Genomic DNA, 18859 nt, shown 5'->3' on the forward strand with positions numbered 1-18859 from the left:
TGTGCTGCTCATGCATCCTAGGAGCACAATGTTTAAACAGGTTGCAACAGAAAACTAAAAGCTGTAATTTGAAACAACTTACAGCTTTGTGCCAGATCATACAGTGCAAACATGCCAAGTAAGATAGTGCAAGACCATAAAGAGAGTTAAAGACTAGCAAAAATATTTAAAAAATGTAAGGAATTTGGAATTGGTTTAATGCATCCTTTTGGTCCTCGCAAGCACTGATTTATTACTTGTAGCAAACATCCTGTAGTGCTGCGAGCACAGTTGGAGAGGGGTAACCAGTGCACACTACAAGGTAAAATAAGGAGAATCACTCAAGTGTTTATAATCTGGAATATTAATAATGTATATATGACCCTTGCAGAATCCAGTTTCTTATTACAGCTGTAGCAACAAGCAGTTATTTCAGCTACTAACACTAACATACACTGATGCTTCCATGTGATGAACATCTGTCTATGTAATGTATTTTTTTACAATTAGTCAACATATTCAAAATTGTTACAGAGCTAGAAGGGAATCCATGCAGCTCATTTTCCCTTTCACATTGGCTCAGATATGTCAATGCATAATTGGTAATTATTCCACATAATGAATGCAGATATAAACATCCCCTCCTATATCTAACATCTGACCTTCATCATGCAAAGCTGGATGTTGCACAGAGAGCCATTAGCAAGAGTGCAAATGGCATTAATGATGAGGAACGGTAAGGGCAAGTGGTCTGCTGCTACTCGCCACACCCATCCCATCCCATCCCAGGGGGCGACCCTCCTAAAGCCTCCCCTGCTGTCCTGGATTCTCACAACTACTACTATGGGATGTTTAATTATTTATCAATATATCTGATATGTCAAAAGATCCATCCCTTACCCTTGTACTGGTAAGTGTCCCAGCTTCAATGTCACACGCAGCGCAGGAAACATTGCCAATGTTTTAGGGAATGTGATGTGGACGGACGCTGCAGTTGCATTTGTGTCCTCTAAGCCAGTTTGTTTTTGTTTTTCCATCTCTTACCTGAGCAGCGTGTCGGCTCCCCTGTCCTCAAGAACGCTCTCTGTATGTGCATCCTATCCTCTCATCAGCCCGGTGTGATTTCCTCTCGGTCTGCCTCGGTCTGGGCTGGATACAGCTCAGCATGCGTATGGGACTTGAGATGACATCACAGCTGCTCACTTGAGAGTTGCCCCCCTCTTTCTCAAATCAAAACAGGTAAACCCTCCCAACTCTGTCTCTTACACCTAACTATATTTTCTCAGAAGACAACACATAAAACATATTTACCTCATCTTTATCCTTATCAAAGCTTTACTCTAGATGAGTAGTGATGGACACCGAAATGGACATAATCCAAGGTAGTGCGTAAAGGGAAGCAGTGACACATTTAAATATGCATATTCTGATTTATCTGGACATATTTATGTTATGTATCTATTTCAAAAATGCATTGTAGCCACAAAGAGTCCAATAAAGCTGGAGGATTCACACTTTGCAGCAGACAAGATGTGCTGTAATTTCCTACATGGGGATCAATAAAGGAATATAATTATGCAATAAATGCAGTATCTGTTAGATTGACCTTCCTATTAAAGGAAATGCACACTTCTTATCAAGTTAGTTTATTTTGAGAAGTTACCTTGTTCACTTTATTGCAGAGAGTAATACCTCTTGCCTTCATGCTCAATATGCAGCTATAGTCAGCCGTCTGTTAGCTTAGCATAAAGGCTGGATACAGTTGGAAACACCTGTGTCGATGAGTGACAAAGTTTTAAAAAAGATTAGATAGTGTTAAATTGTGAGCTTTAGTGGTGCTGATAGGTGGCTCTTTGTACCTTTTGAACAGAACCAGGCTAGCTGTTTCCCCTTTTTACAGTCTTTAGCTTCAGCCTTCCTATTTCACACACAAATATGAGAGTGGTATCTATCATCTGAGTCTCAGCAAGAAAGCATATGTTCGCAAAATACCAAACTATTTCTCAAACTAGACCCCATGCCCCTGGGGTTGCAAGCTTACTGTTATAAATGTGGAGTCTCTAAGCCAAGGTAAACCGGATGATATCACTATGACATCACCCGGGGTTATTTTCTCAGACTTGATGAAGCTCCTTCGAGTGTCCCAAAAAGACGATATTCATCGGTTTTCACAGGCTGAGAAGTGAAAAATAAAATGGAGTTCCCCTTAAAAAACAATCCTCAGTGTGGCTTTTAAACATTTATCCCAAAACAATAGTCCCTGTTTTTCCATTTTCCCCGCAAGCTATTTTCATATTCATATCACAGCAAATGAAAAACACTTCAAATCAAAGACCAGGGAATTTTAATAATTTAACCTCCATAGTAATTACATCAGTTATACAGACATTAAGACATCCCATTGAATTGAGTTCAACCAATGAAGTCCCATTTTATCAAAGCATCACCATTATCATGACCACAGCCGCCACACACTGTAAAATGTGGGGAACACATGAGTCCGTGAATTCCCGTTGTGCTGCCACCGGGCTTTCATGATATTACTGATGAACTCTGTCCAACCACAGCAATGCTTGTAATGTTGTGTGTGTTGTCTTGTGAAATGGAAATCTCACACGCATAGCTACAGTACATGCTGTAACACAAGCAAACAAACTCATGGGTGGGGATAATATAGTAATTACCACTTAATGTTTCTTGACACTGCAATATAATAAGCTGCACTGCCTCAGTGTCTACTGTCAGCTGTTCACACTGCTCTGTTTGATGTCTGTCCAGAGTCTCTTTGATGATAGGATTGCACAAAGATTTCTGGGGTTTTTTGTCATTGCACTTACTCCCATAAAAAGTCTAAACATAGCACACAAACACATCCCTGCATAATCAATATCCTCTCTGGCAGAAACAGACTGGACATGCGTAAAAAGAAAAAAAAACACAATAAAACTGTTTTCTTAAAAGAAAATGGACAAATCTGTGTCCTCTCATTGAAATTGGTGAATTGCTCTTCGGACAAATCAACAAATAAAACAGGGTAACATGGACAACTATTGGTCATAGTCCGGAATAAAGTACAGGTAGAGCTGATGTTCATTGTGTAAGAGCAGGAACATTTTAAGTGAAATGAATAGCATTAATGCAGGCTGCTTTATGTTTACTATTTTATGGTTTTGGTCACAAGATATTCAGGACGGATCTCCATTTATTCAATGTTTTTCATCTGAGAGGGCAGGGAAACTATAAGAAGGTTCACTGCTTGCTGGGTTAGGTTAATGACAAATAGTGATGATTCCTATGCTAAGCTGCTATTATTTTTTTTATTTATTTATAGCAATAGTATCAAATGATAATGCGAAATAGTTCATGGTGATGAAGCTACAGAGAATTATCACCCAAATCTGCTGTATTCCCAAGGTTTGATGACTGCATTGCAGATTATGAATTACTAAATTTTTTACATTCCAGCTTATAATTTGATTGACTATATTCAGATATCATTGCCTGAATGCTGCTACAAAAAAAGCATAAAAAAGAAGAAAAATCTGAAAGTAAGAACTACTGAATTTCTGTGTGATTACCGCATGGCAGTTAAAGATTAAACTCAGTTTTCTTATTATTTTAATTCATTTGGCATTGAAAAAATAAATGTTCCATTCAAATATAGGCTTTGAAATGCTGTCACTCTAATTCGTCTTGTGGCCGTTTAGATCCAAGTGAATAAGTATAATTACTACCTTAATGGGTAAGTAAAATTGCAATTTTGACATAAATAATAATAATTTAATTTAGAAGAATAGTATTAAATCTTATTCTTGTTTGGGCTTTCACAATTGGTATCTATTATGAATATAACAGAAACGCACAGTTACACATGACATTTGTGTTGTTTTGCGTTTCCCATGTGTTGCTCTCTCTTCCCACAATGCTGGGCTTTAATTGCTTATAACGTGGTTGCAGACATTGCCTATGCAGAACTGTACAGTAAAAAAAGGCAAGCATGTGATTTATCTTAAATGAAATAGAGGACGAAGTGGTTTATTTAGCTAAGCTTGGAGTGACTGCCTATTGTCAAAGGTTTTACCCTTGCACTTAAATCTTCATTGAATAATATATGCTGTAAAGGTAAAATCTACACAACTATATGTTATAATTGATATTAAACTATCAGATAAAAAATGTTCTGATCAACTGTACATTGGCTGCTTCAAATTCCAAGTTCAGTATTTCAATTTTCAGTTTAATATTTGGAGCTGTTAGAGCGGTTCTGTTTAATTGCAAGAGACTCTTGCAAACCAGTCTGATTCCTGATCCAAACATAGAAAAAAAAGACAAGAGCACAAGATCTGAATCAAATTTTCTCGCCATCAAGGGACTGTTATGATTGACTTCTTAATGTGTGTGGAGTTGTTCATAACTTACAGCAGAATATCATTTGAGTAAACAAACTATGTTGTCTAAATAAGAGAAGATGAATATCTTTACATACAATTTTAAAATGCATCTTCAACAAAAGTGCAATTTGCAGATGCACAAATATTTTCTTTACAAGCAAATAGCTCATTGTGCGACATCCCTACCATAGGATGCAGCTTCATTTATGTGATGACAAAACATACACAATTAAGATATAATGCTGATATAAGAAAATACACTTGATCAATGAAATATTAATCATAAATTACCTTTACCGTTGTCTGGATTTGTGCATGTTGTGCTAATTATTTGTGATATATTGCGATTATATTTTTCTTTCTAAATGATACATGGTGAAAATACTGCCCTCTCTTTGTTTAAACAGGTACTGCATTAATAGTCTTTTTGGATTCATCTCTTCTAAAGAACTGAAATGAGGTAACTCAACCTGTTTTGCTTCAGAACAATTACAAATGTATTGTGTAAGCTACTATTAGGAAAGCCAGTTACATTATTTTTGAACCAGATATGTACTTCTTGTATTTTTCAACCTTGACCTTATTTTCCCATTTTTTTGAGTCTAAGTGACAAATAAGGACAAGTTTTGAATTTTTTCCAGAATAGAGTAACATCGCCGTAATCTCTCTTTCAAAGACCTCATCCACACTGTCGAAATCATTTTATCATTCAGCCAGAACACTGAAATTCTTTAAGATAACACCAAGCTATGCTTTCTGTACTCCAACGCAACAAACTCTGCCCAGATGGCGCTCATGTTTCTACCTTTTGTCTTCCAGCAACTCGCAAGATTTTAGGGCAAGACTTCTCCTTGACTCAGACTCTTTCCATGATATCAGACAATTTTAATAACAGTCACAGCCAAATCAGTGGCAAAAACAAGCACTTTTAGAGGATCAGATTTCATTGCAGCTTGTGAGCGGCTGCCGTCTGCAGCGCTCTCAGTAGATAGTGGACCGGTTTCAGAAATGATCGTCCTATAAGTCAATTAGACACAAAAGAACTGTGAAAACTGAGTCCAGGTTGAATATACCAAAGTCACCCCTTTAACTCCTGCACTCTTGCCATATATTACTAATTAATTAACTTTCAGAAACTTTCTATGTCTCTACTCTGTTTGAAATGATAGCCACATATCTAGGTAAACGCCTGTATGCCTATTTATAGATCATTTTGAGCCCTGAAAAGACCTGGTGTGCGTTTGAGCCAAAAAACTCGACACCCTTTCCTGTCAGTGACATGTCCATACAGGTCCAAATAAAGGAGAAGTCACATGCACTTTGAAGTTTTCCAATATACACCCTGATAATGGTGTTTTGGGACACATGCATGTTTTGTGGTTTGACACAAACCAGCTGTGGTATTTTCTTTTAAAGTTCCTTAATCTGACCATTTTACCTGCTAAACCGAACAAAAAGACTTCCATTCCTGAGGGCTCAGTTAAACTGTGTGTTTAAGGTTGTAGGTGCAAGAGTTCTATGATTTATGCACTATCTCTCACTTTATGTCCGAACGTGTTGCTATGTAACAAGTAAACAGGCAAACAACAGAGAGTTTGGTTGTAGCTTCCACTGAAGAAGAAAAGCTTTGAACCAAACATCACACTTTAGCTCTATCCTCCTCCTCAGCAGTCCGGCTCACGACACCAGCAGCTGTGTGCGAGTTTAGCAGTATCTGACAGTTAGTCTACAGCAGCCACTGAAACACCATAGCTACCAAAAACAGCTCCAGAGATGTGACACAACGTTTTATTTTTTTTACACCTTAACATTAAGGATCAGAGTTATTCAATAAATAAACTACGTGATATTTAAGTACCGGTTCACCCTCTTGCAACACGGCTTCGGAATAATGCGTTGCTACATTTACAAAGTGCTCACGACGAGGCTTCTTCACCAAGGTGCAAAATTCCTCGGCTTCCTGCGAGGGCAGGAGTGGAAAGTGGAGTCAGAAGACCTGAAAATGAAAAACATGTTGAGAACAAATGGAGCGCTTATGGGCCCTCAGCTCAAACAGTCTGGATTGGATTTACAGCTGTTTATTCGCTGTATGTACTGCCTCCATTCTTCTTGGCCACATGTGCACCTATTTTACACTCTGCGGACCAAAAGGAATTTATGATCTCATGTGGTTGACGTTAGGAAAAAGTGGGTGGACCAGCTCCAGGACCACAGCTTTGAGTAAAGAACTAGACATTACACAAAAGTATATTCAAACACGCGATTGCATGCAAGTCAACGTACAGGAATGTGAGTTCTTGTGAGGGATTATGATATATTTACAGTGTTTCCCAATAAGTAAACAGTCTAACCTCTTTTTTTTTTCTTCAAAGTGCTCTGGTTTCTGCCTCGATCTTCCTTTCTCCATGAAGGCTGTCCGGGTCAGCCGGTGCCACGGTCTGTCTCACTGCGATCTCAGGGCCTCCGCCATAAATACCCAACAAGTACTGCCAAGTCTCCTCTGAGATCTGACCGTAGTCTGCACCTGAGGGGAGAAACGCACATAAAAAGATGATTTATTGACCGCCTGTTTTTCTCATTTCCACCTTTTACTAGTGCTGAGGTTTACCCTGTTTGAGTTGTATGTGCCCTCCTTTCATAACACCGATTTTACTGTTGTCGATGGGACCAGGTGGCTCTGAGAAAACAAATCATAAAAAAATATATATTTTTTTAAGACTGAAGGATGAAGAAGTTTAATAGACTACTGTGTTTGTCTTCCTGCAGGGTCATACCATTGTCTTTGCCCTTCACAAAACCCTCCCACTCTCTGAACCACTGCATGCTGATGCACAGGATCACTGTTGGAGCCTCTTCGGCCTGAAACTCTTTGTTCAGCTGCAGACAAGAGAAACCTGTTCATTCAACATCAGACAAAGCATAAAGAGGAATTTATGCACAGGTAAACACTTGCAGAAAACGGGCTTTTACCTTGATGAAGGTGTCTATTTCTGTTTTCCTGCGCTTAGCCAGAGCTTCAATCTCCACCTGGCAGATGGCGCACATATACAGGTGGTTCACTGCTGGGCCGCCTCCAAAACTAAGGACAGAAACGCCGACATTTAGTAGAAATAGACTTGAAAGATATAGCGACAGATTGACACAAATGATGCGAACATATGCATCCAAATCATTCAATCAACGTTCAGCTAAGGCCTTCCTGTTTACAATCTTGCCATCATGCTGATCAATTTAGATACATCTTTTATTACGTCATTGTAGAGGGACATCTTCAGCTGTGATCATACATTATCAAATTCATTAAACCCTAACCCTACTTTTTAACTTTCAATCTGCCATTTTTTGGCAGCGTTGACACCATGTAGGTTGAAAAAAAAAAAAAAAAAAGATTTGATAGTTTCAAATTTACTTTTTTGTTTATTTAAAACTGTATTTTTGGCCACTTGGGGCACATGGCAAACTTCAAGCAAACAGTTGCCTCTTAACACATTCTGAAGACACAGAGCAATATTAGCATCCACTTTGAGTTTCTGGTCAACTGATAAATGTAAGACCAATATTCACTCTCCTTTTAGCTCTATTTTGGTCTCCACCAACTCCTGAGGGGAAATATTTGTCTCTTCAGCTGTTAGGTGCTCCAGCTAGTGGCTAACTTCATTTGTATGGTGTTTGGCGTTGCAGATAATCTAGATTCTAGAGCATTTTCTACATGAACAAAATAGTAAAACCAAAACAATGAGCTAAAACAGGCTACAACATTGTAGAGCTGAGGGGAACTTCATTGTGATAGTTTTCTGAAGGTTTGTCACTATGAGTGACTTGATTTCACATTTGATCCAGATAAAATGTTAATATTGATGAAACAGTCACATGTTGCATATTTACCTGTTGTAAAGGTACTCCCACACGTTCTGGGGAACAATCACAACCAGGTCATCTATGTAGTGGTATTTATTAGGTGGGATCCCTGTACACAGATACAAAAGTACTGCAGTAAAAGGACTAAATCTATAACTGTTTCAGGCCTGTACTGGAGACCAGTAAGAATCCCAACAACTATGGTACATTTCTCTCTTCCTAAACAAAATCCCTACCCTCATCCCTGCGGTTTGCTTGGACAATAATGGCCTGTAACTCACAAAAGCATTAAAGACATTTTGTTTTCCACTTGAGAGAAGTAAACTAGCCAACTATCATAAAAATCTACAAGAACATCAAGTTTAACAAGAACAAAAAAAAAGTAGTTTTAGGAGCTCAAATGTCTCGAGAGGCCAGAAAACCTCCTCACAAATCTGTCTTCCATCATTTATAGGCTGAATAAAATGGCAAAAGAAATAAAAAACACTGGTTCCTATATTCCCCATAATGCACATCAACATAATCTCAATTCAAATCTCAATAATCGTAAGCTTGTTTGATGCCCTTTTATGGAAGGGTTTTTTACATCGTTTTTTTACATTATATCGCTCATCAAGATTTTACAACACACCTCCGTGCTGACAAAGAAATGTGTGGTTGCTGATTGGTCCGGGTTCGGCAAACGTGTTGAACTTGTTCAGCCATTCTCTGGAGATGTAGAACTGCAGCAGGCTGGGCTCCTTCATATTGGCCAGAGCCACAACCTTCTGCCTCTCTCTCACCGACTCCTCGCTACTTTTCCTGCACCAGGAAGAGTCCAGGAAAAAAAGTACAGTCGTTAACATTTTGGATAAATAGATTTGGTATAAACGCGAGACATCACAGGGCCTTCAAATGCATACCTATAGAACAACACATAGGCCTCTGCATTCTGCACCACCGTCTCATGGACTTCCGTGACGTACTGGTCATCAAACTCATACCACTGGCCATTGATCACATTCTGACAGTAAGCTATGTAGTGCCCGCCTGCAGCACCAGAAAAGAGAAAAAATGAGTTAAAAAGCAATGATTACCCTGCATAAAGTAGATTAGATGGAACATGTCAACCTTTGGTGATACTCTGAAATGTTTTAATCATGTTTAAGTAACATTTCAAATGCCCATATGAAGTTATCTCGTACTTCCTGCAGTGCCGTGGTGACATATGACTGACAGCAGATCGTAAGTGGTGACTTGGGATGGACTATCTTTGGCCAGGAACGGCCGCATGTCGAGGCCCTCCAACGGGAAGGACACGTGACTGTTGATCTTGAACGAATACATGACCTCATGCCGGAAACGCTTCAGGTGAATGCACAGAATCTACACAAGCAAATAAACACTTTATGAAGCCAACCCGCAAGCAAGACTAAACTTGTTATCTGCAGCAAGGAGATCAGATTTTTAAAAAAAAAGATTGTGTACCTCTGGAAGTCTAAGTACTTTGCAATATTTGACACCATTTCTCAACCTGTAGAAAAAAAAAAATACTGTGTAAAAAAAAGTCTAAATGAAAAATGTCCTTATATTGATGTGTTTTAGTTTGAACTGTTCTAATTCATGTTTCCACCTGGATTTACTATACTCACTTTTTACATCGCTCACAGCTGTACATGTTGTCCCCTGTTGAAAAAAAAAAAAATGAATCCAAATGTAAATTTTGAGAACCTTTTTCCTCATCTACACTTCACAATTTTAAAAGCTAGAGAATTATAGAATAGCACCGTGTAGCACTGTTTACCTTTGAGTTCATCTGCAGCAAAGAAGGCCGCTAGGCAGTCCTCCAGCGTCACCATGGGCCCCCAGAACCAATTGGGGATACATGAGACTACGAACCTGTTCAGAGGCGTAGCACAAAGAGACATAATCATTCCAGTAACACAGAGCCTCTTTTAGTCTGTTCCCTTACAGAGGTCGTACTGACAAAAATGACCTTTTATGTGGGTCAGCAACTTTAAACAAGCACAAAAAATGCTGCCTAGAGCGATATCAGCTCCTGAAAGCTTTGATGGCAGTAAATTGGAAGGGCACTGCGTTGTCTTACACAGAAGCAGCAGGATGAGCATGATAGTCATTGATAAATTGGAACATGCACTTGACATCACAGCTCACCTCCAGGGTACTCTCATCTAAATTGCATCAGAGAGCACCAGAGTCACCAAACGACGCCACAAGCACTGTTATGATGGTGCTTTTGAAATCCGGGAACTGCTGGAAGATGAGCAAATAGCATGCCAGAGCCCGTCTCTGCATCTCTGATCCGATATGTAAGATGATGTCTACAGGTAACAAAGTCCAGGTATGTGCAGATGCCCTTGGCAACGGAAGATATTTCTACTTTTACGTCAACAGAATTAGCATGAAACCCTCTATCTGTGGATATCGGTGAACTAAAAATCTCAGGAAACACACTGTTTTGCTGACATAGACAATAACCACACTTTCTACTACACTGCTAAAAAAAACACCTCTATAGTCTTTGAAAATACAACATCACTCCTGTAGGCTCATCTTGTGGCTCAGCACTGGAATCTCGTCCTGGAGCACTGGATCAGACATTTGAGAGCCTTCCTCAGTCCACATAATCTCCTCCCACACATCAGTCCTGGACTCACTGCCAGAAGTCCTCAAGACCCTCCCAAAGCTTGAACCACACACACACACCATATTTTTTCAGGTTTGAGGCCTGAAACGTAACACAACTTTTGCCTGTATTGCCTAGAACTTTTTTTTGTTACATTTTGTGAGGGCAAAACTCTAACCAGAGGGCCTTCATTAGTTCATGGTGCTGGTAACTGGAAACAAACGCCCAACATAACGGAAGGGCTGATTGTCACTGTAGATTTAAAATAAAATGATATATCATTGAAGGGAATCAGCTGTGGTATCTCTCTACTTCTTGTGACTAGCAACATGCTAGCATGTAGTAAAGATGTGCAGCAGACAAAACAAGGACACAAGCATTGCCATGAGAGATCTAGCAAAAGCCCCCTTGATACCTACATGCCCTCACCTGCTTCATCTGTGGCAGCGTGTGTGGTGAAGTAGGAGTGTAGAGCCTAATTATTTGTTTACAGTTTCTGTGTTTACCACAACCACATAGGGTGGGATTTAATGGGAAGAGACTTCATTGGAGAAAACACTCTATTTGGAAGCGTCATGGTGTTTGATTTAGATTTTCAGAGATGTGGATTTGTTTTTTTTTTTAAATCGTCACGCTCACTTGACGATTTTCAAAAGAAAACAACTCATGATTCCACTTGCCTTCTTTCTCTGTAAAGAACTGACTCAATAAGTCATAACCTGTAATCTCCAGACACATTTAACCAAAAACGTCAATCACGCTGACTTTTCCTTTTCCTCTGAAAGTCATACGTGGTCCACTTACCGGCGTATGGAGTCCATGATGAAGGAGATCCACCCCTGTGAGCCATAGGTGTCGGGACTCAATCCCGTCTTGACTGGAAGGTTCTGATGTATTGATGAGTGGAGCTTGGCCAAGTCCTCTTTACCAGGAATAGGGAGGGACAAGTCTTGGAAGGTTTCCACTGTAGTAGAGACCTGTCACGTATTCAGAGAGACCCGGTTTACACAGCATGCCTCCATCGATAAGAGTAGATCTTTATATATGTTTTATATAATGCAAAAATATGCTTTTCTAAACAAAAACAAAAAAAGAGTATGGTGGATGAGTGATTTTAGCTTTAAAAAAAATCATTTAACATCGATGTTTTCAGAAAAAGCATTTGTGAATTATACAAATAACAGACAAACCAATTAATCTGAGCTAATAAAAGTTTAAAATGTGAATTGTTCAATTAAGATTTTGTACATTTGCATTTTTTCCCCATTCTAATCACAAAATATATGACTCAATTACACATGTAATTACACTTTTTTTTCCTTCTGACTGAACATGTAGCTCCCCCTGGTGTATAAATGAAGCACAGCTCACCCTGTCACAGGTCAAACACTGGACCAGACTGAGGATGGAGCCATCGAAGATGTCCGAGATCACGCTGCGATAGTGAGACTGTTTCTTCTTCCTGGCACTGAGCTGCAGCTGGGCTGAAAGATTCATCGCAGAGAGAAGTATATTAGAGGAGCAACTAAATATTGTTGATGTTGTTTGACTTGACTACCACCGTCTGCATCATCAACACCAAAAATAGACCTGCCATCTTAAAAAAGCAACCTGAAGAACTGCAATATTTTTAAACATTACAAACACTCATTAGATTCATCAAATTCACATAAAAATCAAAAGGCATCTTGCATTGGGCGTCTTGCCTTTTTAATTCATGAGGCTTTAAAAGGTCTCTCATGGCTCCTAACGTGATGTTAACCACTCTCGTATGACTTTTTGGTGCACATGCACATATCCGAGACAGAGGGTTTAATAACTGGAATTCCCCAGGAGTCAGTAGAAATGAAGAAGCGCCTCGAAATGAGCAGATTGACTATTTAAACTCTGGGATGTTTCCTTACCTTTTTTGAAGGCGTACACGGGCCCTGCAGAGCGGAGGGGGCTGGAGCGAGGTGGACTGGAGGACAGTTTAGGATGCAGCTCCTGAAGGGTTCGCACAGGACTGCAGGGAGTGGACTGGGGCTGGGTCATTGAAGCTTCATTGTCTGGCTCTAGAAAAGAAAAAAAGCATGTTGGATGTGCAGTATTGATAGTTTAGAGGCAAATGAGTCGCTGTTAAATTGAGTGTTAAATTGAAGAATCCACTTACTTAATCCTGCTGGCCTACCTGAGGTGTTCCTGCTGTGGTCTTGCCCTTGCCCAGTATCAGATAACTGGTTGTTCTCTAGGCTTTGGACCTCAGGGTTTGTGGCTGGCGTTAACTCCTCTTCCTCTCCCCTCTCAGGAGCCCCCTCCTCAGCTGCCGTATCTACATCAGCATCCTCATCCATCTCTTGCGAGCCTCCATGGAGTGGCGAGCCGGACACCCTCCTCTCTTTCAACCTCTCCTTCTCTGAGATCACCCCGCCGGCGCTGATGCCCACAATCCCTCCTGCCGGTGACCTAACCCCGTCACACACATCCTGCAGGAGCAGCTCGGTGTCACCCGCCCCTCCTCCCTCCCCACGGTCACTGCTGGAGCCCGAGTCGCAGGACAGGAATTCATCCTCAGACGGCGAGCGGTCTCCGTCTCTTATGTCCTCAACGTCACTGCCCTCCCTGCTCATGCTGCATTCCGTCAGAGGCTCCTTCAGCTCTTCGTGTAGCTGGTCCATCAGACAGCGAAGGAACTCCTGGGTGTCCTGCAGCGATGAAAAGCACAATGCATTTACCCAAAGACAGGATGCATGAGTGCTGCTACATACACAGAGAAAACAGGAGCTTTGCAGAGAAATTGAAGAGAAGTGTGTGAGTAATGATGTATGCCATGTGTGCAACAAGAAAGCATTTTGTATATTGGTAAGAAGTGGTACAAGAAGAACCTTATCATACCCATTACAGACAGGCAAAACTTATTATTATTTCAGAGGCTTTCAGATACTTTTCGATGGCAATACCCCTCCAACAAAATTAGACACTTCACACAATCAAACATGCACTAAGCCTGAATCAAACAACAAAACATATTTTTAACTGGATTTCATAGATGATTCAGCGTCTGACAAAGAATCAGACATGGTTTTGATTTGAGTTGTTTATGTGTAATTCAAGAAGAAAAATCATTTTTTCTTTCTTCTACAGAGTCAGACAAGGTCACACATGCCTTTTTTTAATGTTTCTGGTTGTAGTTTAAAGTTTTTTAGCCAGGAGACAGTTATCTTAGTCTAGCATAAAGACTGAAAACGGGGCTAATCAGCTAGCCTGGCTCTGTCCAAAGGTAACAGTGTTCACCTTCTATCACATCTAAAGCACACTAATTAACACCTTATATCTTGCATGTTTAACTTGTACAAAACCTCAAGTATAGACAATTGTAGGTTGTTGCTAGCAGTTTCTTCTGCTTCCGGTCTTCATGATAAGCTAAGCCAACTGCTTCTGTGCATTAAATTAAAAACAAATTTCCCAAAATGTAAAACTGCTAAAGAAATACACTATTAAAGCTCTCTAAGAGGTTTGGCTGGACTAACATATGCACACATTGTAGTTTATGCAATTATAAAATCTCTAATTTCATTATTACCACAATTTTTTTGTTATCTATACTCTCCTACAGTTAACTCTCCACTGTTTTCTACAAAGAGAGATATAACAGAATCTGTGACTTTGTCTGGTCCTAAGGATGTAAGAAAAATACTGAATCCCACAAAAAAAAACTAGTACAAGTAAACTCACATCTTTCCAAGCTTTTGGTAATTGATAACAAAAGTAACTGTTTAAACCAAAAATACAAGTCATTTTTAGGGCATGTGTGCAGAAGGTGTCACAGGGGGTTTACAAACAAAGAACAACACCGTGTGAAGCTGTTGAGTGATGCCAGGTGTAGTTACCTGCTGGGTGCTTGCCCCTACCTGCTGAGCGTAACCACGGAACATGGGGTTTACTAGTTTGATGCCATGAGACAGACTGGTAGGCACGACATAGCTGGGCCTGGGAGGGTAGCCGCCATGAGAGTTAGTTTAAAATACTGCAAATGAACCATTAGTACATAATAGTCTCGTATTGCTGCATTCTGCAACTTGTCTGCAGTCATTTTAGGTCACTTTTTACGTGTTTAATTACCGTTTTTTATGCCATAGTTCTGAGATGAGTTTCTGGTAGCTCTTACAGAGAGCAGGCTTCTTATCAGTGCGGACCAACCCGCTGCAGTCCAGGAAGAACTGAGTGAGAGGAGGACTGGTGAGGAAAGAGAAGGAAAAAATGACATCAACACAAACTGTTTAACTAATGGAAAATGAATGAACAAACACACATCCTCGGTAATGGGCCAGATGTAATGACTGGAAGTGACCTCACCAGTTGGACAGCGCTTGAAGAGCCGCATTCATGTAGCAGGAGTTTCCAATATTTTTCATTCCTGTCAAGCCTATAAACAAGAGAAACAAGAGTCATACTGTCATTTTGAACTCCAAGAGAAGGCAAAGGCGTAAAACTAAGCAATTTAGATGTGTGTTTTTAGAAAAGAACAGAGAGGTCACCACCAAGGGTTAATTTTCAATGCTAGTCTGGATTCAAATTAAACAGGGCAATTAACTATTCTTAGGACTCAAGGCAGTTAAATCTATTAAATATGGCAGCTATGATCTAATAGCATGATTCTTAAAGCCATCTTTGTCTGATTAATAACTTAACCACAACAAATTTGAGAAATCCATGTGTTCTGTTGTTCAGGAGAGGAAATGTTGTCAGCAGACTTGTTGTACCTCTGGGTTTAAGCTCATCCTCTTCTGACTCTGAACCGTCTTCTTCTGCCACAGCAATTGGTACTGCTTTTAGTGGGTGACCTACTGGCTGAGGAGCTGCTTCCTAGGAAAAAGATTAATGGATACTATAAATAAGAAGGTGAGTTAAGGGAACCGGTTGTGTTCATTTAAAATAGCACTTGTAGTTCTTTTTTTAGTCTTCATTTAAATCAGATAACCGATTTGGGTGGAAAAAGTCGTACCTGCTCCGTGGCTTTACAGTGGTGGGGAGCAGCCGGTACAGGCAGCAGAGCAGGCCGGTGCTCCAGAAACACCTCCCGCTCACACACATAACACCAGATCCTGAACGTCGTCAGGTTCACAGTCAGGTTGTGCTTCTTAGCCTAAAGGGAACACACACACTTTTCTCACATAACCTTACACCAAAGAGATAAAGGGACAGGTATGTTTTGTGTGAGAGACTGGTTTTACCTGCGCATGCAGCGTGCTGTGGTCAGAGAAGGACTCGCCGCAACCAACATATGGGCAGTCACTCTACAGAGAAGAGATACTGTATTAGACGAGCTTCTGAAACCTCTCTTCTATCTTGCAAAGACATTACATCAAAGTAGCCACCTTTCTATCTATTTGAATCGGCTGAATCTTTAAATTAATTTCATGCATATCAAATCTGCAACTGCAATATTCTGTACTTGCTTGCCTTCATGAGTTTGACTGCTACTGCATTTATAATAATACTTGTAAATTAAGATAATCCTTTATTAGTCCCGCAGCGGGGAAATTTACAATGATGCCCCACATCATCATTAATTATTAAGCATTCACCTGGCCTTCTTATCTGAAAATGCAGAGGTAGGTGCGCTTGCAGTATTCATAATTTATGTGACAGGGTGCAGGAGCTAAACCAGCAAATACACTTAAAAATACAAAGAAAAAAATGTAAAGGATTTTAAAGGACATTACCTGCAGACAGGCCCACAGGTTCGGGCCCCCTGCTCCACAAGACTGGCAAGTCCCCTGCAGCATGAATTGAATAGAAAGAATCAGAACAAAATGCAAAAACACGTTGGTTCACTCCAAGACCGCGAGAGCTGATGCAAGCATGGGTGCTTTTTAACTGTGGATACCCAATTTAGACAGCATATTCCAGCTCATGTGGGTATTAATACAGTGGTAAAAGGCTGCTACAACAACCTTAAGGGGACCTGTGTTGACCATGGCACAAACAGCCAAATGACCTGGAATGGTGGATCTTTGACATCTCCAGTAAATGAATGAAAACCCACCTTGGATTTCTGGAGGAGGTCCTCCTTGGTCACCTCTCCTATGGAATCCAGATGAGGACAGAGCTCCTGTTCGGCCATAGCTACTCACTGTCTTCTGGGTGGTGGGGGTGGGGGTGGGGGTTAGGGGACGTCTGCTAATTTGACATGGCAGTGTGACAAAACTGATGCAGATGCCAAGCTGTTATCATGTCAACACACAAACACCATCTGCACCTATGGAAACCCCACGCACCCTGTCTAATGGACACATAAGTTAGATGTGTTTCAGATCATCTTTTCACAATAAAAATTAAAAAAAAAAAAGAAACCCACATATACCCACAGAATCTGACACCTGAAAGGCCCTTATGTTTACCAAGGGGAGGGGGGGCTGCAGCGATGACAACACCTGCTATGAATCCGACTTATAAGCAGCTGCCAAGACGAGATGTTCTTTGTTTCATTCTCATGCATGGAAGGCGACAGTATGCGAGCAGGATGTCCAGGAGCCGAGCCGAGAGACGCGATACCCGGAGCCCACCATCCCCAAAACAACTCCCCTCCCAACCCCCGTCACATGCACGGCCCGGCACGGCACGACGCAGGGCTGGAGGAGGAGGAGGAGGAGGAGGAGGAGGCAACGCTTGCACGTCAAAGCTGACAAAGAAACCCTAAATAGATACGCCAAAACAAAAAAAACAAACAAAAAAAACTGTTTTATTGTCTTTATCATGAAACCGCTGCGTGTAATTTAACTAGTAGAACATTTGATGGTAAAGATCCCTGTTTACGGAAGTGACGTCATAGTGTGCGTCGCTTAAATTGGTCCCACCCTCCCCGATTCCACCGTGGGAAGAACAGTCGAGCGTAGCACATAGCGGTTAAAATGTCCCATAATGGGTCGGTTTAATGTTGTTTAAAGTGCTTTTATAATCTATTTATCGGCTGTTTGATTATACTAGAAGTTGAAAATGAATTTTAGAGTAGCAGTGCTTAAAGGATAGAGCGATATTTAGGGACTAACAAGTGGGGGAACGAATGTTTTTGAAGGCCGGACGTTATTGTTGTTACACTGAAAGCCCAGCAGTCAAAACCAGAGCCGTTTAATGAGAGTCACGTAATCTCCGTTCACTCCAGTGGAGCCTTTTTTTATTTACTGTCAATTTAAAAATAATGTCAATTTCAAGGTATACTGACCCTAGTTAGATATTTTAAATGATCCCAACTAGCACATGACTATAATTATTCTGTCTGTATTTCTAAGATTTTTTTTTTGTTATTGTGGATTTTTTATTTTTCTTACTTACTTACTTATTTAAAATACTTGTTTGTTTTTTCCACTATGCACCTTGTTTGCACTATATCTATGCTGCTGTAATCCTGTAAATTTCCCCGCTGCGGGACTAATAAAGGATTATCTTATCTCTTATCTTATTTTATGATAAAACTGTATTTTTATCTAACAGACATGAGGTGATCAAAGTAACTACATGTGAATGAGAAGATGTTTCCAAACTTTTGACTGGTACTTCCCTGTACTTCATTACTGAGTTACTAAGAATAAATCATAAACTGTGCACTATATACAACTCTTTTTGTTGAATGGTCAATTCTGCTATCACAAATACACTGTCTGCAATACAATGAAATATAATAGTTTCAAATGTCTGTAAATATAATATTTCAGTTACTGTGGTTAATTCTTTATTGATTAAAGAATGAGTTTTTTAAATTGCTCATTTGCTTATTTATACTACTTAAGAATTTTTTGATAAGTGTCTCTTGTTTGATAAAGAAAAAACATTGAATGAGAAGGTGTGTCACTATTACTCACTATATCATACACTGCTACAATATGAATCTATTGAGTTACAATATATCATACACTGTTATAATAATGACAATACAAATTCTGTCTGTCTGTAAATCTTTGTGGATTTGAATTTTTTTATTGCTGATAAGTCTCTTGTTTGCACTATCCTCTATGCTGCTGTAATC

The 18859-nt window shown here is 40.0% G+C and overlaps 1 protein-coding gene and 1 long non-coding RNA gene across 4 annotated transcripts; one reads left to right on the forward strand and one right to left on the reverse strand.

Moving 5' to 3' along the window:
• Positions 1-1036: 1036 nt before the first annotated feature.
• Positions 1037-6824, forward strand: LOC129102060 (uncharacterized). The gene is made up of 3 exons (XR_008531706.1): positions 1037-1218; positions 4778-4830; positions 6743-6824. It is a non-coding gene; the product is annotated as an uncharacterized LOC129102060 (long non-coding RNA).
• On the reverse strand, positions 5779-18053 carry usp20 (ubiquitin specific peptidase 20). 3 transcript variants are annotated; one of them, XM_054611997.1, is made up of 25 exons: positions 17238-18053; positions 16883-17119; positions 16560-16613; positions 16068-16130; positions 15839-15979; positions 15597-15699; positions 15190-15259; positions 14956-15069; positions 14724-14823; positions 13007-13538; positions 12759-12908; positions 12226-12338; positions 11659-11831; positions 10012-10106; positions 9860-9893; positions 9696-9741; positions 9413-9593; positions 9131-9257; positions 8860-9029; positions 8256-8337; positions 7341-7449; positions 7145-7247; positions 6979-7047; positions 6722-6894; positions 5779-6366 (listed from the first exon to the last, which is right to left on the reverse strand). In XM_054611997.1, the coding sequence occupies exons 2-24, from the start codon at positions 16958-16960 to the stop codon at positions 6737-6739; spliced, it is 2865 nt and encodes a 954-aa protein (XP_054467972.1). In that variant the 5' UTR covers positions 16961-17119; positions 17238-18053; the 3' UTR covers positions 5779-6366; positions 6722-6736. The 3 variants fall into 3 exon arrangements, with proteins under 3 accessions (XP_054467972.1, XP_054467974.1, XP_054467973.1); XM_054611999.1 differs by having other exon boundaries at positions 14745-14823; positions 16883-18053; XM_054611998.1 differs by having other exon boundaries at positions 5780-6366; positions 13025-13538; positions 16883-18053.
• Between the last annotated feature and the right edge of the window lie 806 nt (positions 18054-18859).

Source organism: Anoplopoma fimbria, chromosome 14, assembly GCF_027596085.1.
Source record: "Anoplopoma fimbria isolate UVic2021 breed Golden Eagle Sablefish chromosome 14, Afim_UVic_2022, whole genome shotgun sequence".
NCBI lineage: Eukaryota > Metazoa > Chordata > Actinopteri > Perciformes > Anoplopomatidae > Anoplopoma > Anoplopoma fimbria.